The sequence below is a fragment of the Ictalurus furcatus genome, chromosome 14, assembly GCF_023375685.1.
Source record: "Ictalurus furcatus strain D&B chromosome 14, Billie_1.0, whole genome shotgun sequence".
In the NCBI taxonomy this organism is placed as follows: domain Eukaryota; kingdom Metazoa; phylum Chordata; class Actinopteri; order Siluriformes; family Ictaluridae; genus Ictalurus; species Ictalurus furcatus.
The window spans coordinates 14,593,651-14,619,203 of record NC_071268.1 but is presented as its reverse complement, the minus strand read 5'-3'; the positions used below and the strand labels follow the sequence as shown (position 1 = coordinate 14,619,203).

Below are 25,553 nucleotides of genomic sequence, written 5' to 3'. Positions count from 1 at the left end.
GAATGCATGCTCTTCTATGTTAGACAAGATAGTGGGATTTTGATAATTATAGTACATCATACAGTGGGTTAGACAGTATTATATGTTTAATACGAGCATATTATGAATAAGATTCATTTACAGAACAAAATTGTACTGGTACAGTACATCTTTTCTGGACACTGTAGGACTGCGCAAGATATCCATGTGGAAATATGTCTTTAGATGGAAATGTGTATTAAGTGTTAACACGCCAACCCCAGTATATGATTGATGATATTGTAATGCCAGCTGTAAATCATGTCAAAGGTCAAGGTCATGAAAACCAGTTTTTGAAAGTTTTTGTTTGCTACTGTATTGAAATGCCTGCACACCTCTAGGCAATGCATCCTTCATTGTCAGTTCATACTTTCATTCATCTTCAGTAGGTGCCTTATTCTGCTCAGGGTCACAGTAGATCCGGAGTTTATCCCGGGAACACTGGGCACAAGGTGGAAATATAGCATGAATTTAACGTAAACTAAAACAAGTTTATGACAAAACAATGGCTCAGTCAGAAATGCTAATGTTGCGAACATTATATGAAAGAAAATGGCCACTAACGATCTAGCACTAATGATACTAATCTCCATTAACGGGTTGAAACTTCAGCATTTTTGACCATTCCTTTAAAATTTACAGACAGCCCTTTATCATTTCCAGCATCAACTCTGCAACTCATGCAGCTCTGGCAGCATGTGTTGTTGTCCATCTCCAGTTACAGCATGTATTCAAGAGACTGAATTACGGCATCATAATTTTCATTATTATGTACCCTGTTACAGTTCTGCCCTGGGATTTCGCTTTAGTGACCCTCTTCTTCTCACCTTAATCAAAGCACATAATAGCAGCTGTCACTTCAAAAGCCGTACACACAAAAAATATGGCAGTGTATTTTTTTTATAATGTTGCCTGTAAATTTGTGATTTTCAGGAAAAATTTTGTTGAGGCGACAGCTGGCAAGCTTAATGATGGTAAGAAATCACCTTCATAATATAAATGCATCAAATGCTGGTAGACTTTTATTTTTGTTGTCATTTTACTGGCCACCAATATGAGTCAGCTCTTACAGGTAGAATAAAAACCTACCACATACATATTACAACTTTCTAATACATGAATAATGCTTGGTCATTGAAGAAAACGTGTGCGTGTGTAAGTGTGCGTCTGATTACACTTGGCAAAAGCTGAACATTTGAGGTTCCTTTGTATTGTATTGCACTAAAACAGCAGTATCATGAACAGTGCAAGAGGAAAAATGAAACAAACAGCATTTATAATCACTGTTTTATTGCCATTTAAAAGTGGTAGTTTTTGACCACAGTCAGACAGTTTCTTTTGTGGGAAAAACATGATTACAGAGGCAGGAGAGGAAAAAAATACTTTATAATATGATTTTCCTGAGCTGCTATGAGTTTCACTGACAACCCTGTAATAGTAATTCACAATCAGTGTTGTGTCAGGGATGTCAGGGACGGAACTGGATGAAAATGAAGAGCCTCCACCCAATCAGTGGTGAAAAATAGAGCGTGAGAGAATGTAAAAATGGAAATGACCAGTCATTATAGTTTTGTTCTCTATACTATATTTTAGTTTATTTGGTTTATACACTATATTTGAGTTCTCTACACTATAATCGCACAAATGGTGTGGTGGTATGCAAGTATTTTGAAGTAAATAAAGTAGTTTGGGTACTATATTCATTTTAAAAATATTAATTCTCCCAATTATAGATACTGGTAGTGGCCTCCATCTATCAACTGACTCATTAATTTCCATCATTAAAGGTTCATAGTTAGCATCAACAATGTTTTCCAGTCTTGGCAAAATCTGTACTCTCAAATATTTAAACTGCTTTACAACATTAAAATGAATTACCTCTAAAATCGGATTCCTTCTTTCATTTGAATTGAGCAGTAATATAGAAGATTTTGTGTTATTTACTGATGCACAAGCTTATGTTTATATCCAAAATCCTCCACTGTTTTCAAGGGGTTGGGGGAATTTGTTTGAGTAGCTTAAAAGGTGTAGTTTAATTCAAATTTATTGTCGTTATATGCTGTATTTGTGCTTGCAGTGTACCCGCTGTTGTTAACATAACTGGAATGATCTATTTATAATGAGGCCATGTTGCTCCTCCCTCACAATGTAGACGTGGTGATAAACAGTGGGAGCACAAGTAAGATCTGTAATGTCTAATTAAAACTCTACGATCAAAGTAAACATAAATAAAACAATATGCCTAAAGGCAGTGAGTAGCCAACTGTAAGGTGCGGTGAAAGTGAGATTTTATTATTAATTATTAATTTAGGATCGTAGTTTAATTTTATATATAAACTAATTTATATAAAGCTTTACATTAAAACTATATATATATATATATATGTGTTAATGTAAAGTTTTAGTCTGAAGTTTATATTTGTAAAACTGTTTATTTTGAATAAACTAAAAATCTTATAAATTAATATTTTAAATACAAGAATTCATCCATTTAATCAACTAATTGAAGAAAATAAAACAATCGGCCAATTAATCGATTATGAAAATAATCGTTAGTTGCAGCCCTAGTACTAATCCTTCCCAGAAGCAACCTTCCAAAATTCCTCCAAGCAACTACTCATCCAGGAAGTCACAAAAGAGCCAAGAACAACCTCAAAGGACCTACAGGCCTCTCTGACATCAATAAAGGTCACTATTCATGACTCCACTATCAGAAAAACACTGGGCAAAAATGGCATCCATTGAAGAGTAGCAAGGTGAAAACTACTGCAAACCCAGAAGAAAATTATGGCTTGTCTGAATTTTGCCAAAACACACCTTGATTGTGAAGAGGAGGATGTATATCAATCTATATCAATCTAAAATCTATTTCACAAAGGGAAAACATAGTGCATGTAAAAAGAAAACTGTCTGTAAAATGCAGTTGTAACAATGAGTAAAATATGAACAAGGTGAGACCCTCAAATGAACACATCATTGTGACCATATTACTCAAAAAGACATGTCTGCTCACTAGAATTTAAACAAATGTCCCAAAGGTCTTTCTGTGCCTATCATTTAATTTAATGAACAATTGACATTAATTATTTAAGTGCATTTGAAAGTGCTCAAATGCAATAGACAGTTTCCTTACTCATCAGTTTCATCAATCACTGGTTGGAGTGCATGTGAATTTGAACATTAATGGTTTAACAACGTGCAAAATGCTTGATTTTTCAGATAATCAAAATTGACATCAATATGGTCAATATTTATAGCAAGTGGAGTAGGTAGTAAAATGAATATCAATAACACTGATAATAATAACCTTGTACTAAACCTTGTACTAAAGTGTAGTTAATGCAGTTTGAATAATGTCAGCTTAGTGTCAGCTTAATTTTCAAATGTGAATCAGACACACAGACATGGATCTTTATTAGCTCAGTTGAGTAATAGGCACATTCGTGTACAAGGTACATCATGGCACTGCATTAGGATGAGGACCTGAGGATGCGTAGCCTCAGATAGAAGAGCACATAGCTGAGCTATACAAAAACACTGAACTATCATCACACATTTTTGAGCTTATTCCATGATTTCATATCAACACTATAACATGCCAGACCTGATTTCATTTCTTTTGGTAATCTGTTTTTCAGTGTTTAATTTATTTTAGCTTTTCATTTGAAATAAAGATTTGTTGATTTTAGTCATGTTCTGTTCTATTCATTCAAACATATTTCTTCCAGCGCCTCCTCAGTCAGAACAGTTGGAGACTTTTTACAAGGCTTGGTACTGTGTGACTTTCCGACACCTTGGAGTTGCAACAACTGGGGTTCAGGATGGAAACTTATATCCATACTCACCTATATTTATAAATAAAGCTTAAATTAAATCCCACTTCAGGGTTCACGGAACTATCTGTGCAGGTGAAGCTGGAAAACAAGGCACATTTTGAACTGTCTATATGAGGCTTCATGATAACATTCATTTAAGTAAAAACAGGATTGCAAAAGCAATCCTCTTGGATCCTCTGTTGTTCCATCCATCCATTTTCTATACTGCTTATCCTACAGGGTTGCGGATACCCTGGAGATTATCCCAGATACCATGGAGCACAAGACAGGGTACACCCTGGACAGAGTGCCAATCCATCGCAGGGCACAATCACACACACACACACACAATTATACACTATGGACACTTTGGACATGCCAAGTCTATCATGCATGTCTTTGGACTGGGGGAAGAAACCGGAGTACCCAGAGGAAACCCCGGCAGCACGGGGAGAACATGCAAACTCTCTACATACAGGGCCTCCTCTGTTGAAATTCTTTTAAAAACTTTTATGGTTTTAAGTGTTCATTTTTTTTGTTGCCATTTTTTGTGGCTTTTAGCAGTTCATTTAGTGTACTCAGACACATAATCACCTCTAACTCAGCTTAACTGTGAAATGCTTGCAGAAAGCTTCTCTTTTATTGGCTCTTTTAATGCTTGCATAAATTATGGTATTTATGGGTTGGAGGTAAAATTGTAGTTTGTCGTGTTCATATGACATAAATAAAGAGCTAGTGGGCAGGAGCTCGTGTCTACACAGCTGAAGCTGATTTATCAATTGCATTCAATAACCACTTGATTTGATTTGCCGATCTCATGAATCAGAAGCAGGTTATTTCTTTTTTTTTCATGTGCTTAAATCTGTGCTAATTTTTTGCAACGTTGATGAATAAGGCACATTGACTGGGTGCAGATAAAGTCACTCAGAAGCACTATCCACTATACACTGTCAAAAAATCTGGGTAGATTTTCACTTTTTTAGTAAGTGACAATTGTCTTTGATGTTTTCTAATGAGAAACCTACTGGGTTTAATTTTTTTTTTTTAATATCACGTAAATATTAACTTATAAATATATAACTTGCAACTAACAACAATAAAACCTTCACTAGCAGCTAGCTGCTGTCCACACTTGAACAGTGAGCTCTTCCAAGCATTACAAAGAGATGCCATGTCTCTTTCGGGACATCCCAGTTGTGTCTCTCTCTCTCTCTCTCTCTCTCTCTCTTGGGTTAGGGTTTGGTATATTGGGTGGGCAATTCACAGACTACTTTTTACACTACATTTTGTTCATGTATTCTGCAAATTGTCATGCATATTTAAAAATTTTATTTGCTTTTTAACCACCCCCCCTCCCCCCTTTTTTGTGTGTAGTTCGACTACAGGTATTAGGATACTGTGCAATATTATACTGAGCTATAATACTGTACAAATTAAATATTAGGGGTGGGTTGTATGACCAAAATATCATATAACAATTCTCAAAGGCATTTCAGCGATACACGATATGTATCATGGTATATAGGTTTACTCACAACTGCCAGCAATACAGTGTGGTTACATTTCAAAACTGTTCTAAATAGTAATATATTTTTTATTTTCAGAAAAAAAAATTCATAACAAATTAAATTTTTATATTACATTTTTTTTATTTAAAAAGAGCTAAATAATAGTTACCATAACAAAGAGGGAAATGAGCATTTTACAATTTTAAACATTAAGCTGCAGTTACTTTGCAATAATTATTTTTTTAAGTTAAAAAACAACATGACCTCCACAATATCTCAGAAAATCTTATCGTGACAATTGATCACAGTATGAATATTATACCCTCATTTCGCTGAGCGCTAGCCTGTATGGCTCCAGTCACCATGCTCCACAGGTCTTACCCTGGCGAAGTGAGTGTAGGTCATTAAGGTTTTGTGTGGTGGTGTCTGACATGAAGTTATTAAGCAAGGATAATTACTGTTCTCACCCTCACCAGAAGACGCACTGCACCAGTGTCACTGTCAGTCTGTCCTTTGCTCTCTGTACTCGTTACACATTGAGAAAAAATGACGACATCCCAGTCCCAACAGTGTTTGACAGAGAGAGAGAGATGTAACAGAGAACATCCAGAGCTGAACTAGAAATCATTGTCAGTACATACATATAGAAAGTTAAATCATGTTGCCATTAAGAAATAAGGGACATGTAATATGGATCTGGTCCTGATTTCATCGTTTTGAGTTTGTGTGAGAAATTAAACAAGCTTTCATATAAATAAAGTCATAAGAAAAGCAATGACTTCTAAACCTCCCCCTCATACTGATATTAAACAGTCAGTTGGTGCACACAGATTTTAGGAAGTTGCAGTTGTGAATAGTGTTAGATTAGATTATGATGGTGCTATGTAGGGCAATTTTAGTAGTTCTACACAAAACACAATTGTGCCAAGCTCTCTGAATTTGCAATGTTACAACCAATAGTCAACAACATATCCAAAAACAAACCCATAGGCTACACAACACCAATAACCAAATGTACCAAATAGTCATGCAGATAATCATGCTCCAAATGATAGCGTTATACTGATGCCACAGTTAAATGTGAAACTCCATTTCAGCTCCAGCAACCAAATTATATACACCATTGCAGATCTCTTGCTTTGTGCTGTTACTTTTGCGCACAAACTGTATGATCAGAGCACTTTAAGAACCACTACTGAGCATAAAGCTGCTGCATGTCATTGTGTCAATGCAAAAAGACTCACTGTTTAGTCATAATTGGCACCAGTCCACTACCATAGGTGTCATGAAAGTTAGGGGTATGGCAGAGATGACTTGAGCAATGACTAACACATTCCTCAGCCACTTGGTATGCTTACAAAATGCACTAACAGGATTATTTTCTTGTATCTTGCTTAAGTCCCACTTTTATATAATTTAAAAACAAAAATAAAAACATTCAGTAGGGCTTTATTTGAAATGCACTGATCTAAACTCACAGTGTCTTATAATGCTCAGTTATGAGTAAACCATTTGCAAATAGGTCATCTGAAGCATTTCTGTTCTTTGACAGTTCAGTAACAGGTACTGCTATCATACACATGATTACCTTCTGCACACAGTGTTCTGCTCTCTGCAGCTGACAGTTAAATGTAGCTTCCACGTGAAAGCCAAAAAGCCACAAAAAAACATTAATACAGAGAGAGGCAGCCTTGACTATCCTTTTATCCAAGCTTAAAAAGCAGCTTGTTAACAATTAATTGCTATATTTTAATGATTATTCTCAGTTGAATGCTTCAGTCTATGAAAGCAGTCTATGTTTTGTCATGGGACAAGTTATATTTATGAGATAGATAAATTTATAATAATACAAGTTGTAACTTTTGATAGTTGTCTCATAGGTATTTAGCACATCAGTACAGAACTCTGCATTATTTATTTTGACTGTTTTGCTGTAGTATATTGTTACTTGTCAAGTAATGTTTGTGTTTCAATAATGGACTTTATATGTTTAGGTTCTTATGTTATGCCTTCCCTTTGCAGTTCCTTAAAAGAGAACCATAAATTGAATTTACATGCATGTTAAATTAAAAGTAGTTAAATTAAGAATACATATATCACTGTATATACTTGTTACGACACGGCGAAATCGGCGCGGCAGCTCACAGAGTGTAGTGACGCCCAGGGACGTGGCGGAGGAGGACTACACTTCCCAGTTATACCCACGCTCGAGTTCGCCAGAGTTCTAATCATGAACACCTGCAAAAACCTGAGGTTATATAAGGGCCTCCCTAGCATTAGCCGCTTGCGAAGTAACCTCTCAGCAGCCTCGTCTCTGTTTGTTTACCAAGCCGATCTCATTAGAAGTGTTTTCCCTGGTGCTCGACTTCATGCTCGTCTCTCACTACGCTTTTGCCTACGTCCCTGATACACAGCTTACCTGTTCGGTCCCGACTCGATTCTCGTTCGGGATTCTTCCTCACGTCATCTCTCCGCTCGCCCGCGCTTGTCTCCGTCTATGCTTCGTAACAGATTACTTCGCCGTACTATGGAGGCAGTGGTCACCTCGGATTGGGAACGTGTCATCCTGGAACAAAACCGCGCGCTAGCAGTGTACCAGGAGGAGATATCCGCGTTGCGTGCCGAAGTCTTGCGACTGAGCGTTTCCGCATCCACCAATGCCACGCCCCCGGCCCTCGCGTCACCACCGCCGACCGCCCCAGCGCATGTTCAGCCGACACCAGCTGCGCACATTCCAGCGCCGGCTGTTCACACTCCTGCGCCGCCGGCGCACAACCCGCCTCTGCCCACACCAGAGAGATACGCTGGGGAGCCGGAGCGATGCAAGGGCTTCATCTTACAATGTGCGCTGTTCTTCGAGAGTCACCCAGAGATGCCTGAGGTCCGTAAGTTGACCCATTTTATGGAATTACTCTCCGGAACGGTCTTGGCGTGGGCCACGGCTGAGTGGGAGCAAGGAGGTGGTGTCAGACCCTCGTTAGATGACTTCCTTGCCCGGTTCCAGCGCGCCTTTGACCATTCTCCTGATGGCTGGGAGACTGGTGATGAGCTCATGCAACTCAAACAGGGCTCTCTCTACTGCAAGAGAGTACGCGCTAGAGTTTCGCACTATCGCTGCCCGAAGTGGCTGGAACGAACCAGCCCTTAAGACCACGTTCTGCCGTGGCCTCGATCCAGAGTGGCCTTGATCTTTTGATGACCTCGTGGATCTGACCATAAGGCTGGATCGTCTGCGCCGTACCAACCGTTCCATACCGCACGGTTTACTGCCAGCTGAGCCAGGCACAGCAAGCGAACCCATGCAGCTCGGAAGGGCACGGTCCCGCAAGGAGGAGAGGGAGAGAAGATGCAACGAGTTCCGGTGCTTCTACTGCGGTGAGGACACCCATGCCGTCCACCAATGCCCGCACAGGAGGCGCCGAGGGAACAGGAGGCGCACTGACAACCCACCTTGTCATGCCCGGGTGAGTCCTAACCAGTCTTGTACATCTCACGTATTTTCTGTACCTGTCGTGATAGAACATTCAGGCCGTTCTTTTGTTCTTTCAGCACTCATCGACTCCGGAGCAGCGGAGAACTTCATAGATGAGAAGACGGCGCAGGAGCTCAGCCTTTCCATACGTCCCCTCCTTCGTCCTCGTGAGCTCCAATCCATTGATGGGTCGCCTATAGGGGGAGGCGTAATATCTCACAGCACACACCCTGTCTGCCTTCAAGTTAGCGCCCTTCACCATGAAACTCTGGTCCTTTACCTCACGGTCTCCACCAGACACCCCGTTATACTCGGACTCCCCTGGCTGGAACTGCACAACCCCCAAATTTCCTGGACTGACAAGCAACTCACCCAATGGTCCCCGTATTGCTTGCAGAATTGTTTGAGGGGCACCATGGTCCCTTTGGCCACCACAACTGTGGAGAGTCCCCTGTCGCCTGCCCCAGTTAAAATCCCCCCCGAGTACCATGACCTCCATGAGGTGTTCAGCAAAGAGAGGGCCAGTTGTCTCCCACCTCATAGGCCCTACGACTGTGCCACTGACCTCCTCCCTGGGGCCAGCCTACCTCGGGGCCGTGTTTACCCGCTCTCCCAAGCGGAGCAGCAGGCCATGGAGGAGTACATTTAGGAGGCTCTCCGGCAGGGGTACATCCGACCGTCCACATCCCCTGCATCTGCCGGGTTCTTCTTTGTGGAGAAGAAAGGAGGGGGCCTCCGACCATGCATTGATTATCGGGCCCTCAACCAAGTGACCGTTAAGTACCGATATCCGCCGCCTCTCGTCCCCTCAGCCTTGGAACAGTTACGGTCCGCCACCCTCTTCACTAAGCTGGACCTCCGCAGCGCTTATAACTTAATTCGTATTAGGGAGGGGGACGAGTGGAAAACGGCCTTCAGCACCACCTCTGGACATTATGAGTACCTGGTCATGCCGTATGGGCTTGATAACGCCCCCTCCGTGTTCCAGAACCTGATCAACGAAGCTCTGAGGGACATGCTAGGAAGGTATGTCATCGCCTACATTGACGACATCCTGATTTATTCAACCTCCCTGGAGGAACATGTCCTGCAACGCCTCCTGCAGTACCAGCTGTACGTAAAGGCCGAGAAGTGCGAATTCCACCAGCACACAATCTCTTTCCTGAGGTATGTCATTAGCCCAAGGGGAGTTGCCATGGACCAGCGTAAGATTCAGGCGGTCGTGGAGTGGCCCACTCCGCGAACCGTCAGGGAGTTGCAGCGTTTCCTTGGCTTTGCAAATTTTTACAGAAGATTCATTAGAGACTTCAGTAAAGTAGCGCAACCCCTGACGTCGCTCCTGAGAGGTAAGCCCAGGCGACTGCTGTGGACCCCAGTTGCCCAGGAGGCTCTGGAGAGACTTAAGCGGGCTTTCACCACGGCTCCCATTCTCAGACACCCGGATCCCTCCAAGCCGTTTGTCGTGGAGGTCGACGCGTCGGAGGTGGGAGTGGGAGCAATTCTATCGCAAAGGTTTGGCAAGAGTCCCAAGTTACACCCCGTGGCCTTTTTTTCCCGGAAGTTGTCGCCAGCAGAGCGCAACTATGATGTGGGGAACCGTGAACTTCTGGCCATCAAGCTGGCCCTAGAAGAGTGGAGACACTGGTTGGAGGGGGCAGTACACCCATTTGTTATCTTCACGGACCATAAGAATTTGGAATATCTACGAACTGCCAAACAGCTCACTCCTCGCCAAGCCCGCTGGTCCTTATTCTTCTCCAGGTTCCAGTTCACCCTGTCTTACCGACCTGGTTCAAAGAATACAAAGGCCGACGCTCTGTCTCGCATTTATGCCCCAGAGCGGCCGACAGAGAAACAGAGTTACATTATGCCTCCCTCCTGCATAGTGGGCGCCCTGGAGTGGCCCCTAGCACAGAACTTAGCCCGTATTCCCAGCGCAAGAATCCCAGCAGCCTGTCCTCCTGACAAACAGTTTGTGCCTAAGCGGTACCGTCTCGAACTCATCACCTGGGCCCACACGACTTTGGCCACGGACCACCCGGGGGCCCGCCGCACTTACCAACTGCTGGCCGAGAAGTACTGGTGGCCCAACATGCCCAGAGAGGTTCAGCGCATCGTATCCTCGTGTTCCTCTTGCGCTCAGTCCAAGGGCCCACGTGCGCTCCCGGCTGGGAAGTTGGTGCCCTTACCCATACCTGAACGTCCGTGGTCCCATCTGGCCCTCGATTTCATAACCGACTTGCCGAAGTCGCAGGGGAACTCCGCGATACTGGTGGTTGTAGATCAGTTCTCAAAGTCCCTGCGCTTAATTCCATTACCAGCCATCCCATCTGCCTTCACCACGGCAGAGCTCCTGTTTCAACACGTCTTTCGCTACTTTGGCATCCCCAAGGAGATTGTGACTGATAGGGGGCCACAGTTCACGTCGCGGGTTTGGGCCAGCTTTATGAAGAAGATGGGGGTCGCCATTAATCTCACATCCGGTTACCACCCCCAGGCTAACGGATAGGCAGAACGGGCCAACCAGGAAGTCATACGGTTCCTTCGGACTTACTGCTCTGCCAACCCAGGGGACTGGAGTCAGCACCTACCATGGGCGGAATACGCCCAGAACTCGCTACGGCATTCCGCCACCCAGCTCACCCCGTTCCAGTGTGTCTTGGGTCACCAACCGCCATTATTCCCCTGGAACGCGTCTCACACGGACTCGCCAGCAGTGGATGAGTGGTTCCGCCGAAGTGAACAGGTCTGGGAGCGTGCCCATCAACAGCTGGTGCAGGCGTCCCACATCGCTAAACGAAAGGCCGACCAGCGCCGGAGGGCTCACCCTATTTATCGACCCGGGGACAGGGTGTGGCTCTCCACAAGAGATTTGAGACCCCTCACGGGCACAAAACTTCAACCGAAGTATATCGGGCCCTTCCAAATTCTGAGGCAAATTAATGAAGTCACGTATCGTCTGGACCTTCTGAGACACAGTCTCACTTCTCAAACCTGTGATCTCAGGCCCCTTGGCCACAGCAGTGCCGGAGGATTCCCCACCGGAACCGTTGGAGATAGAAGGCCGCCCAGCCTACCGCGTCCGCGACATTTTAGACTCCAGATGGAGGAGAGGGGGACTTCAGTATCTGGTAGACTGGGAGGGGTATGGACCAGAGGAACAGTGCTGGGTCCCAGCCCGAGACATTCTGGACGCAGGCCTGCGTAAGGACTTCCACGCTAGAAGAAGAAAAAACGCACAATGAACTTGTTACCTATTTCATTATCTGATTTTTTTTTTTCCAGTTTCTGCACATTTGCTGTCTCGCTACTCTTTTGCAATCATTCAGCATTCTCTGTTGTCTTGAGAGTTTCACTGATGGGCAGGCAGCTTACTTTTCTCTTTCAGCTCACTGCACACTACCTGAACTTAATGAGCACAGCAATACAGATTGCAGATGTCAGTTTGTTTATTTTCTGAATGCTACACTGTTCTGTTTTTTACCATCACACCGTTTTGTACCATTTACACACTGCTGTGCTATTCACGTTAATTCTATCTCTGCACATGTTTCTGAAATAAATGCACAATGGGCTACAAGGGGCACAATACTTTAATGAGCGTTATTTGTTGATTTTGACAAATTTTCTAACAAAGTCTTGGATAAATAGGTTGAAAGGACATGCACATGTTGTTCAGTATGAATGAAAACGTACAGGCACTAGTTTCTCTTTATCTAAGATGTTGCAGAAATTGGACCCTAGGGCAGCTTGTTATTCAGCCTCTGGTTTTTTGCTTTTTGGGGGGGGAAAGGGGGGTGGGGTGGGGTTTGTCTTGTAGAGAGATGTACAACTTTGCAGTGGGCTCTGGGGGAAACAATGAGCTTGTTCCATATTCAGCATAACCCACCTAGTCTCTATAGACCTGCTTGAATCTAACAACATTTCATCTGTGCCATGATCCTGCAGAAAGCTTCCCTGGAGCAAGTACAAGAGAGCATGAGCAGAAAATACAGAACCTTAATTTAATTTTTCATTTTTTGGTTTCTGTAACTTTTTCTTTGGTTTGGTTTTATCCTACATGGACAACTTTTATTTATATACCCGATGTCAAGAATTTTAAGTAAACTAAATATTACATTCTCATTGCTTGTTGTTTATGGCAGACAAAAACGATGTGAATGAACATTTTATTTAACATTTTTATTTAGCTTTTTTTTGCAGCTTCATCAAATAGATTTTACATCAAAGAAAGGCCAGTATCAATCAACAAACAACCAGTCCAACTAATCCATCTTTTTTTGGTAACTGATTACAGCATCTGTGGTTGAACAACACAGCTACTAGCAATATGTTTTCACTGACAGTTTCACTGTATTACAGCTACTGTCACAGCAATAGGTTATTTTTTAAACAGATAACATTCACAAATATGCTGCATGTTCTTTGTGTTTTATGGATTCTAGGAAAAAGCCAAGCAAGCATTTTCTAATTTTGTTGTTTGATCTCTTGCTTTCAGTCATTTACTTGCTCTGAAATGGCAGATAACCTTGAAGAAATCAAAGTATCTGTAAAAGATGTTTTCCCCCAGTTAGCAAGCAAATCTTGGTCTCTATGTGCAAGATTTAATACTTTACTGCTCATTATACTCTAGTATAGATTGAGTTGTTTTTCTTATCCTGGTTACAGAGGTATTGTATGGATGGATAGTTGGGCAAATACAATAGTATTTTGTTAACAGTTCAAGGCCACACACAAGCTTTCTCAGCCTCATTCTTACAACAAAATATTTTTCTTCATAGCTGTTTTATGGTTGTGGTTATCATGGGGGTTGTTCTGTTAAAATAGCTGTATTTGTCCATCTGTATAAGGCTCAGTTCTAAGCTCTCTGCTTTGTCTACTCTAGGTCTCGACACATTTCCATTTGGCCCATGTAATCCAGAGTGACAGATTCTCTCAGAAACACACATAGAGTGCTCAGACCTGCTGTAGTGACGTTAATGGAGGTCCGTTGGCTCCTACTGCAGCTCAGAACCAGCCTGCTGCTCCTGAGCATGATGGTACAATCTGCATCCAGCCGAGGCGTATACACCAATTCATGGGCCATTCACATCCATGGAGGCAAGGAGGAGGCCCAGCGTATCGCCCACAAGCACAACTTCATCAACCACGGCAATGTGAGTGGGAACAGTGATGGATCATTCTAACCTAAATTTTGACCACTTCAGGAAAAATCAATAAGGACACAGAAATCAGAATATGTTTAAATTAGCCAACTGTCTCTGGAGGTAGTGTAGCTCACATTGTGATTAGCATGCAGTTTGCAGTGTGCAGCACATTTTGAGAGAGAAAGATATTTTTATTTTAGCACTCATTAGCATTGTTAATGCAACATATTTAAGTCTGCTGCAGTAATTAGAATCTTATTCCAACTTTAATTCTGTATAAAATAGAGTGAACCCTTATTCTTTGCAGACTGTACTTGCCTAGTAACATTGGAAAACAACAGAGGAAAAACAAAACTATATCTAGGCTATATGCCAGTGAGGTGTCACATTAACTGGCTGATATTTTCATATCATGATATTTTCTCATAGTTCTTTCATTAATAATAAATGATTCAGTTTATATTATGTGAAAATATGTGAAGTCTTTGACAAGAAAAATTAATGATTTTCAAAGAATATTAATTTTTGCCAAAACGGCACTCAAAAGTATGTCCTGACCATCACACCCATATGATGGCCTTCCCCAAACTGTTGCCACAAATTTAGCACACAATTGTCTCGGATGTCTTTGTATGATGTAGCTTTAAGATTTCCTTTTACTGGAATGACAATGCCACTGTGCACAATGTGATGTCCATGAAGACATAGTTTGCCAAGGTTGGAATGGAAGAACTCAAGTGACCTTCACAAATCCCTGACCCCAACCCCACTGAACACCTTTGGGATGAATTGGAATGCTAACTGGTCATAGACATAGTACGTAGCATAGTCATGTCCATGGCTATATCAGCAGAAATCATTTCAATTCAGAGGATTTGCTTCACTATATGGTTACGTTTGCATGCATGGGAAGATTCAGAAAAGAAAAAAAAAATAATAATAAATTAATGGTATACATGCATTGATGACCTTTGCATGGTGAGGAAAGTATGATGTATAAGATTTTTATAATATACTAACATATAATATGTAGTAATGCACTGAATTGAATAATAATGCACTGAATAACTCTTTTTGATAAAAGGCGTGTTTCGTCCTTATTAAATATCATAATGTACTGTTAGAAGTAGCAGGTTCTTTCTTCCACTTTGTTTAATCTTATATGTCTTGTTTGTTTATTGTTCAAAGTAGGAGCTGATTAGTTGTTTTTATTCTAAATCATGATACTTAATAAATATGTAACATAACCATCCCTTACCTAAATATAGCTATATTCAGTGCATGTATATTTAGATCTAGCTAAATTTTCAAGGCTGGTGTGTGTGTGTGTGTGTGTGTGTGTGTGTGTCTGTGCATGTGTGTGCTTGTGTGCATGTGTGCCTGTGTGTATGTGTATATTAACATGACTGCATTCCTCTAACATGCACAGATGAAACAGTCAGAGGGAGCCTCTTCATTACTCTGACTTCATTATTTTTTCTGACTGTAAGGTTCTACCTCTTTTCTCCCACTTATCTGTCCTCATGTATAAACATGTACAAGAGTGTATACACATGTATAACCAATAGACAACTGAGAAAATGAATTTCAGCTTACCCATGTTCTTATGATCTAATGAACAGTGTTTCTATTGTGTGCTCCTGTTCCTGTAATTCTGGCATTAGCTGCATAGTTTTGGAGCAACAGAAATCATGGCTGACATGTTTGAATGTTCTTCATCTGATTGACCTCCTGTTCAGAACTGAGAATAGCCTGTATGTGTGAGGAGAGTGGCAGAGAGACCTGTCACATCCAGAAACACCTCTTACTGTATTAATACCAATCCCACCACACTCCACCAGAGCAACCCTCCCTGCTGCCATCACACTGCTGCCATCTGGGAGCTTTCCAAACTGTCTGATAGTTTATTAATAGCCGTTTATTTGCTCTTTCTTCTTGTTTTCATCCTCCTTTTCTTTTTTCACCTTTCTTTCTTTGCGTTTTTGTTATGAGTTCAAGCTAAGCTGAACAAATTGTGTGCCTCATTTACAATACTGTAGACATAAACAGGCATTTCTAATATGTACTACCCAGGACACTTATAACAAATAGTAGATAGGCCTAGAAGAAATCAATATTTGCATTAAAATTCAGCTCTGGTACTGTGTTTGTTCTGCTGGCAAAAATGTAGTCTACTACAGGTAAACTACACACACATATCTTCCCATCTGATTGTAGAATTCAACAGCAGTTATTGGACTTCTGGAATTGAGTGGGCAATAAAAGAATAGATGAACAGTCAAAATCTGAATACATAAGAGCATTCCAGCTGTGGTAGACCAGAGAGTGCGCCACAGTCTTCACCACTAATACATAATGAGAAAATATGCTGTGATGAAAAAGGGAAAGAATAAGAAAAAAAGGCCCATAAAATCTGCATGCTATTTTTGGTCTACAGTATCTCACAAAAGTGAGTACACCCCTCACATTTTTGTAAATATTTGATTATATCTTTTCATATGACAACACTGAAGAAATGACACTTTGCTTCAATGTAAAGTAGTGAGTGTACAGCTTGTGTAACAGTGTAAATTTGCTGTCCCCTCAAAAAAAACTCAACACACAGCCATTAATGTCTAGCAACAAAAGTGTCTACACCCCTAAGTGAAAATGTCCAAATTGGGCCCAATTAGCCATTTCCCCTCCCCAGTGTCATGTGACTTGTTAGTGTTACAAGGTCTCAGGTGTAAATGGGGAGCAGATGTGTTAAATTTGGTGTCATCGCTCTCACACTCCCTCACACTGGTCACTGGAAGTTCAACATAGCACTTCATGGCAAAGTACTCTCTGAGGATCTGAAAAAAAGAATTGTTGCTCTACATAAAGATGGCCTAGGCTATAACAAGATTGCCAAGACCCTGACACTGAGCTGCAGCACAGTGGCCAAGACCATACAGTGGTTTAACAGGACAGGTTCCACTCAGAACAGGCCTCGCCATGGTCAACCAAAGAAGTTGAGTGCACGTGCTCAGCGTCATATCCAGAGGTTGTCTTTGGGAAATAGATGTATGAGTGCTGCCAGCATTGCTGCAGAGGTTGAAAAGGTGGGGGTCAGCCTTTCGGTGCTCAGACCATACGCCGCACACTGCATCAAATTGGTCTGCATGGCTGTCATCCCAGAAGGAAGCCTCTTCTAAAGATGACGCACAAGAAAGCCCGCAAACAGTTTGCTGAAGACAAGCAGAGTAAGGACATGGATTACTGGAACCATGTCCTGTGGTCTGATGAGACCAAGATAAAGTTATTTGGTTCAGATGGTGTCAAGCGTGTGTGGTGGCAACCAGGTGAGGAGTACAAAGACAAGTGTGTCTTGCCTACAGTCAAGCATGGTGGTGGGAGTGTCATGGTCTGGGGCTGCATGAGTGCTGTCGGCACTGGGGAGCTACAGTTCATTGAGGGAACCATGAATGCCAACATGTACTGTGACATACTGAAGCAAAGCATGATCGCAGCATGTATTCCAGCATGATAATTACCCCAAACACACCTCCTAGATGACCACTGCCTTGCTAAAGAAGCTGAGGGTGAAGGTGATGGACTGGCCAAGTATGTCTCCAGACCTAAACCCTATTGAGCATCTGTGGGGCATCCTCAAATGGAAGGTGGAGGAGCACAAGTTCTCTGACATCCACCAGCTCCGTGATGTCGTCATTGGAGGAGTGGAAGAGTACTCCAGTGGCAACCTGTGAAGCACTGGTGAACGCCATGCCCAAGAAGGTTAAGGCAGTGCTAGAAAATAATGGTGGCCACACAAAATATTGACACTTTGGGCACAATTTTGACATTTTCACTTAGGGGTGTACTCACTTTTGTTGCTAGCGGTTTAGACATTAATGGCTGTGTGTTGAGTTTTTTTGAGGGGACAGCAAATTTACACTCTTATACAAGCTGTACACTCACTACTTTACAATACATTACATTACATTATGTTTATTCATTTAGCAGACGCTTTTATCCAAAGTGACTCACAAATGAGAAAAATACAAGCAAAGCGATATATCAAGCAGAGAACAATATAATTAGTGCTACCATACAGGATCTGTTAATTGAGTTCCAGAAGAAGCAAAGTGCACAGAGTAGAGGTGTAAGTGCAATTTTTTATTTATTATTTTTTTTTTTTTATGAGTTGGTTAGGTGTTCACGGAAGAGCTGGGTCTTTAGCTGTTTTTTGAAGATGGTGAGAGATTCTGGGATCCGGATTGAGGTTGGAGGTTCATTCCACCACTGAGGAACAGTTAGTGTGACGGTTCTGGAAAGGGACCTTGCGCCACGCTGAGTGGGAACTACTAAACGTCAGTCGCTAATCGATCGCAGATTGCGTGAGGGAACGTAAGCCTTCAGGAGAGAGTTGGGGTAGGAGGGTGCTGTTCCAGACAAGGTCTTGTAGGTGAGCATCAAGGCCTTGAATTTGATGCGGGCAGCTACAGGAAGCCAATGGAGGGAGATGAAGAGGGGTGTGACATGGGTTCTCTTGGGCTGGTTGAAGACGAGGCGTGCTGCAGCATCCTGAATCACCTGAAGGGGTTTGATGGAGCTGGCTGGGAGGCCCGAAAGTAGTGAGTTGCAGTAGTCCAGTTTTGAGATAACAGATAATAAGAGCCTGGACTAGTATCTGTGTAGCCTGTTTGGTGAGGTAGGGTCGGATTTTCTTGATGTTGTACAGGATGAACCTACAGGACCGTGCAGTTGTTGAGATGTGGTCTGTAAAGGTCAAGCTGTCATCAAGAATCACCCCAAGGTTCCTGGCCGTCCTGGTTGGCTTGAGTGTGGTTGAGCTGAGCTGTACAGTGAGGTTGTGGTTGATTGAGGGACAGGCTGGGATGACGAGAAGCTCAGATTTTGCCAGGTTGAGCATAAGATGGTGTTCCCTCATCCAGACCGAGATGTCCGACAGGCAAGCAGAGATATTTGCAGAGACGGATGGATCGTCAGGCTAGAAGGACAAATAGAGCTGGGTGTCATCAGCATAGCAATGATATGAGAAGCCATGAGATTCAATCACCTGCCTAGAGATGTAGTGTAGATAGAAAAGAGGAGTGGACCCAGAATTGACCCCTGTGGAACGCCAGTTGTGAGTTGCTGAGTTTCAGAAATAGCTCTCTTCCATGATACCTTGAAGGATCTGTCAGAGAGACAGGATTCCACCCATCACAGAACCGTTCCAGTGATGCCCAGGCTGGAGAGAGTTGACAGGAGGATCTGATGGTTCACAGTGTCGAAAGCAGCAGAGAGGTCCAGTAGGATGTACATTGTAGGACTTTACATTGTACATCAAGTTGGACTTTACATTGTAGCAAAGTGTCATTTCTTCAGTGTTGTCACATGAAAAGATATAATCAAATATTTGCAAAAATGTGAGGGGTGTACTCACTTTTGTGAGATACTGTATATACTGTAGTATACTGTAGTACAACTGCTAAAACTGAACCTCGTGAAGCAAACACAAGTATTTTTTTTTTTTACAAATAAAATAAGGACACAAGACTTGTCACTTTGACATATACTCACACAGCCTGGCTTTAAAGCCTATGCACCTTTCTACATTCTCCCTCCCTGTCAGAATGTTTTGTCAGCATTGTGGATAGAATGCTTAATGAAGTGTGTGTGTGTGTGTGTGTGTGTGTGTGTGTGTTTGTGTGCATGTGTGCCCCTGTCTGCATGTATAAGCATGCATAATAATGTGAGCTTATGTCTTTGTTGTATTTTCTTCTTTTTCTTTAATGAATAAAGCTGACGGTTATGCTTCTTCTGCTTCCCCATTGATATGCAATGAACAGTGACCCGCCAGTTGCAAACCAGAGCAATTTGTGTGAAATCTGGTGGAATGCCACCTTGGGTAATTCATCTCATCATTTGGAACAGCTTGTAAGCTCAGAGATGAGCTCCTGACTACATATAGCAGTGTTTTCTTTCTTTCTCTCATTCCACTTTCCATTTGTTTCCCTCAAAGTGATATTAAAAACTTTTTTTTTTCTCACAATGACCTTAAAAGTACAGCTGTATGACATCCTAATCTATGGTGCCAGCTCTGTGGCATTTCCCTGGAGCCAAATATCTGGCAACATTGCACTGGAAATTCATTAGTACTGGAAATGTTGTCATTTTTAAATATTTCTGAAATGGAAAGAGAAAACATTAAATGGCAGGTCCGACAGAGAGAGTATTTTTATCAGATATGCATGATAGACTGAATAATAGGCAAAAAGTCTGTAGAAGAAACATAGCAAAGGGAGAAATGGAACTGAATACAGCTTTCTTTTCCAATTCAGAATCCACTGATATCTCCTTAACTCTGGCAAAAGGGAGCTAAAGAATATACAACCCCAGTTCCCGAAAAAGTTGGGACAGTATGGAAAATGCATTTTGATGAGTCTTTTAAAAATTACATTCACCCTGTACTATATTGAAAACACCTTATTATTTGATGTTTTACTGTGAATTTTATTTATTTTTGAAAATATATACACATTTCAAATCTGGTGACTGCCACACTTTATAAAAAAAAAGTTGGGACAGTTGACTATTTACCACTGTGTAACATCACCTTTTCCTTTAAGAACACTTTTTGGGCGTTTGGCCACTGTTGGTTAAGACACCAGTCGGTTAAGTTTAGCAAGCGGAATTTTCCCCCATTTATCCATTATGCATTTCTTCAGCTGTGTAACTGTATGGGGCCTTCGTTGCCTTATTTTGTGCTTCATAATGCACCACACAATCTCAATCGGACACAGGTCAGGATTGCAGGCTGGCCATGCTTGCACCCACACTCTCTGCTTACGCAACCATGTGCTTGTAATCCAGGCAGAATGTGGTTTGGGGTTGTCCTGCTCAGGATGGCAGCATATGTTGCTCCAAAATGTGTACATATCTTTCTGCATTAATGGTGCCCTCACAGATGTGCAAGTTACCCATGCCATGAGCACTGACACACACCCATACCATGATAGATGCTGACTTTTGGACCTGACGCTGATAACAGCTTGGATGGTCCTTTTGGCCTGGAGAACACGACGGCTGTTTTGTATGGCTGTATGGTATCTGCTTTGCATAGTAAAGCCTTAACTTGCATCTGTGGATGCAGCGGCGAATGGTGTTGCCTGACAAAGGTTTACAAAAGTATTCCCGAGCCCATGTCAGGATATCCATTACAGACTCATGACGGTTTTTTTAGGCAGTGTTGTCTGAGGAATCGGAGATCACGTGCATTCAGAAGTGGTTTTCGGCCTTGCCCTTTACGCACCAAGATTTCACCAGATTCCTTGAAACTTTTAATTACATTGTGGACAATAGAAGGTTTTGCTTGCATCAATTTCAAAATAAATGTTTATCTTAAAAAAAAAAAATGCAGTTGATTAGGTAAAACATCAAATACCTTGTTGTTATATATTTTTGTTTAAATACAAGTCAAAGTACAAATCACTCCTCTTTGTTTTTATTAGCATTTTCCATACTGTCCCAACTTTTTCGGAATTGGGGTTGTATTATAAGACCAGAATAAAGCAAGTGACTAGGAAGGCAAGTATTTTATTTAGGAACAATTAAAAGATTGTTCCTTTTAGTTACCGTAGGTGGTTTGAGGGGAAAATACCTCAGTATATTTGACCATGAACAATTCCACAATTTCATGACACCATGAGTATGAACAGCACAAGTATTTATAGTTATGTTTTATATGGAGCTAACCAACAAATAACATTAACTTTAAAAAATAATATTTAACTTAGTTTCTCTCTCATTAAAAGGTAATGATGCTGTAACTGAACAGCTGTCCAAAAGTTATTTGTCAATTATCATCATTCAAATCCAAGATAAGAAGATGTGTGCCAGATTTACTAATTGTGACAAGTCTAAAGGCGCTACTACAGGTTTTCAGATGCACCTGAGAGCTTGTTAGAGTTTATTGAATTTATTACCTGCTCATTTCAAGGCACTAAATCATGATCAACGAGTCAGTGATTGGCTAATGGAAAAGGTATGGAAGTGTAGTTTAAAGTTTAGTTTATGGTTTCAGAATACCAAAATGGAGTCAGGAGATCATAGTGCTTGTGCAAGTTTTCTCTGTTTGTGCTCAACTTGCTATTTCAAGTTTTCAGCCCATGTTTTGGTTTATTTTTTTGCACGCCTTTTGCTGTTCAATTAAGCAAAGCTCTCGGTTTTGAACTCACTCATATAAAATAAAAAACATCTCAAATTTATGTGCAGTATTCCATCTACAGTTATTCTGTGGGTGGCAATGGCAATGTCTCCCATTCTCATGCTAACATTTTAATTAGAAATGTCTATCCCCTTGTAAAGTGCCTAATGCTGGTGAAATTTATATTGCCAAGACCAGCAGAGAAGAAAAAAAAGGTTGGGGATCTACTATTGCGTTGTACAAAAGCAGACATGTAATAATCTTGGATTAGCTTGGGTAATTAAATAAAAAAGCGAGGAAAATGGGATGTTGTGATTTAGGGCAGGGGTTTTCAATCTAATCTGCAAAATGGGCCAGTGTGATGTTATACCTGATTTCACTTCAAGCAACTATTATTCAAACAACAATCTTAGCTGTTTTTCCTATCCGACTGGAAAAAAAAAAAAAACCTGGAACCAGATTGTGTCATTACGGGTAAGACTGAATACCCCTGATTTAGGCAATAGACTGTAAAAAGCACCTTGTAAATTTATAATCATTTACTGGTAGTGAAGTAGTCAGGTTGTTACTGTAATTAATATTTAAAGCATACTTACTGTAATGGACTATATATCAGTATAATACTACCACTGCTGCAATTTTACAGTTATATTGTTGTTTTAAATCTGTTATTGCCAAATTTGCATTTAGAAATTGCAAAAGAGTCTGGTATTAATGTGTTTATTAAAGCAGGCATTTCAGTTCACATAAAACAAACAAAACATATGAAATCTACTATACTATCAAGTTACACAATAAGAAACCGATTACACAATAAGAAACTGCAAAAATAAACAGTGACTGAATCAGTGATTAGCAAGCCTGAATAGGACAGAAAGAAAGAAAAAAGAAACAACTAAAGCAAAGATTTTTTGTCAAAATTAGGATAACAAAATAATGGAAGAAATAAAAATAATATTAGCTATGAGGTTCGTTTTAATTTCCAAATTCATCTAAACACTTTTAATGGCTAGTTTCAAAGTAAAATTATGTATACTATACTCTTTGTGTCTATACACAATATATGGCCAAACTTTGTGGGTGTTTTAGTTCCTGTGATGAGAAACTGTAATATTACAGTATACAGAGACATAGACAAAGACAAGATAAGCATTATATTTCCTGTTCATGTTGTCTTCTTGAACTAATCTACCAGTAACAGCCTTAGGGCCTCATTACAGTCACCATAAGGATAATGAGGAAAAAGCTGACTTCCCCCTCTTCTGGGTATTTTATCAGAAGTACAGGTTTCTGTGTGTGGTCTTTTTCTTTATTAAGTACAATTTAAGATACAATCCCACTCCAGTGCAGACAAATATGCCAACAACAAAATGTGTATTATAAACGGCCTGTTTTCTGCTATGCACGATACAGATTTCTGTAAAGCTGAAATCAAATGGACATGCACTTAAAACAGCTCTATTCTGCTTTTGAAGTCTGTACCGACAGCTTGAAGGATCTAGGTAATGACAAATAGGAGGCCATAATTTTTTTTTTTTTTTTTAGGTCTTTCTCTATCTGTCATCAACTTTTTTTTAATCTTCTGCTTTCCTCAAACTATTGTCAAGCCTCATTTTGCAAAAGTTTTTAGTTTTTTTTATATGCAGTATGTGTCATGAACTGGAAAAAAAAACTTTGCTCAAACCTCATTGTCCAGAGATGTACTAGAGGATCGAAGTATTTTATGAGCGGAGGTAATGATGTTTGGGCCACAAGTTTATGAAGCTTTCTGAAGTAGATGTCTGATTGGAACTTTTACAAGCCATGTAATATATGGTATCATCACTGACACATCAAGCTGTACTTTATTTTTTTTAATCTTTTGAGCCTGTGAGAACTAGAAGCAGTCTAAGAAATCTCCCTTCTGTTGTTACCCTAGTTGCAACATTTTGTGGAATTGGAAGGGGTGGTCAACCATGTTAGGATGTTGTATTGGAAAATACATAATTGCCCTATTCATATCCTCCAGAGAGAAATATTCATATTTTCGGTCGCTGTTCTGTATTTTTTGAATTAGGCCATAATATAATGGATTTGTAATGTATTCCACTTCAGCTTTTGCATATTTTGTTGTGTTATAAATTTTACTTGAAATGGAAATATGTTACAATATAATTTTAAATGGACTTTTTGCAATTAATCTCCACACAATAATAACCCATAATGACAAAGTGAACATGGTTTTAGAAATTATTTGCAAATTTATTAAGAATTAAAAACTAACAGCTCTCATTTACATAAGAATTTGGACTTCTGGCTAAAGGCATTCCAACTTGAGCTCAGGTGCATCCTGTTTGCTTTGATTATCTTGAGATATCTTGACTGGTGTCCATCTGCAGCAACTTCCGATAATTGAACATAATTTAGAAAGGCATACACTTGTATGTATACGGTCCCACATTTCACAGTGCATATCAGACCAAAAACAAAGCCATGAAGTGAAAGGAACACTGTAGACCTCTGTGATCAAATTGTTTTGAGACATAGATTTGGGCCAGGTATGAAATCATTTGTAAAGTTTTGAATATTCCCTGGAGCACAGTGAACTCCATCATTAGAAGTGATGAAATGGAAGAAGGTTTGAACCACCAGGACTCTTCCTACAGCTGGTCATTCAGCCAAATTCAGTACCCGGGATAGAAGGGCCTTGGTAATGCAGGTAACCACAAACCCAATGGCCACCCTAACATAGATTGAGAAGTCTGCAGATATGGGAGATGGAAACTCTACAGAGATGGGAGAGCCTGATGGAAGGACAACCATATCAGAAATAGTCCATTAATCAGGTCTTTATAGTAAAATCACTGGACAGAAGCCACTCAGGAGTAAAAGGCATATGGAAGGCATTTAAAGGACTCTGAGAGCGTGCGGGAAAAGATTATCTGGACTGATGAGACAAAAATTGAATTCTTTGATCTCCAAGCGCTACGTCTGACAAAACCAGGTACTGCTCATCAACTGGCTAATGCACATCATATGCATTATTACTGTATGTAGATTAATTGATAAAAAACTGCAAACACTGAAGGCATCTGAATAACTCTGAACCCACTATAAGTGATGCAGAGCAAATCTGCAGTGTGCTGCTTTAACGAAGAGTCATGCCTATGCATGGTATCTGTGCCTAGAGGTCTACCCATTCACATTACGAGGCAAGGACAATCGGGTCCTGCACTCTCCTGTTACTAAGCAACATCAATCAAGTATCCACATGGTCGTTCATGAGTGAAGCATGCATGCATGTGAAGCCACCGTAAGGTTTACTCACCCTGGAGGGCTGCTGATGGTCTTCATCTTGCCAGATTACCATCAAGGGACTTTAATGACAAGTTAGTGTGAATATATTAGAGGCAAAGTAGAAACACATTCTAAAAATATCTG

General features: G+C 40.9%; 1 protein-coding gene across 2 annotated transcripts in view; it reads left to right on the top strand.

Moving 5' to 3' along the window:
• The window catches only part of furinb (furin (paired basic amino acid cleaving enzyme) b), a 106,271-nt gene that overhangs the window by 7,676 nt on the left and 73,042 nt on the right, over nucleotides 1-25,553 (top strand). For both annotated transcript variants that reach the window (XM_053642297.1, XM_053642296.1), the window contains exon 2: nucleotides 13,699-13,969. In XM_053642297.1, coding sequence (XP_053498272.1) covers nucleotides 13,793-13,969 — 177 coding nt within the window. In that variant the 5' untranslated portion in view covers nucleotides 13,699-13,792. The remainder of the gene's footprint in view (nucleotides 1-13,698; nucleotides 13,970-25,553) is intronic.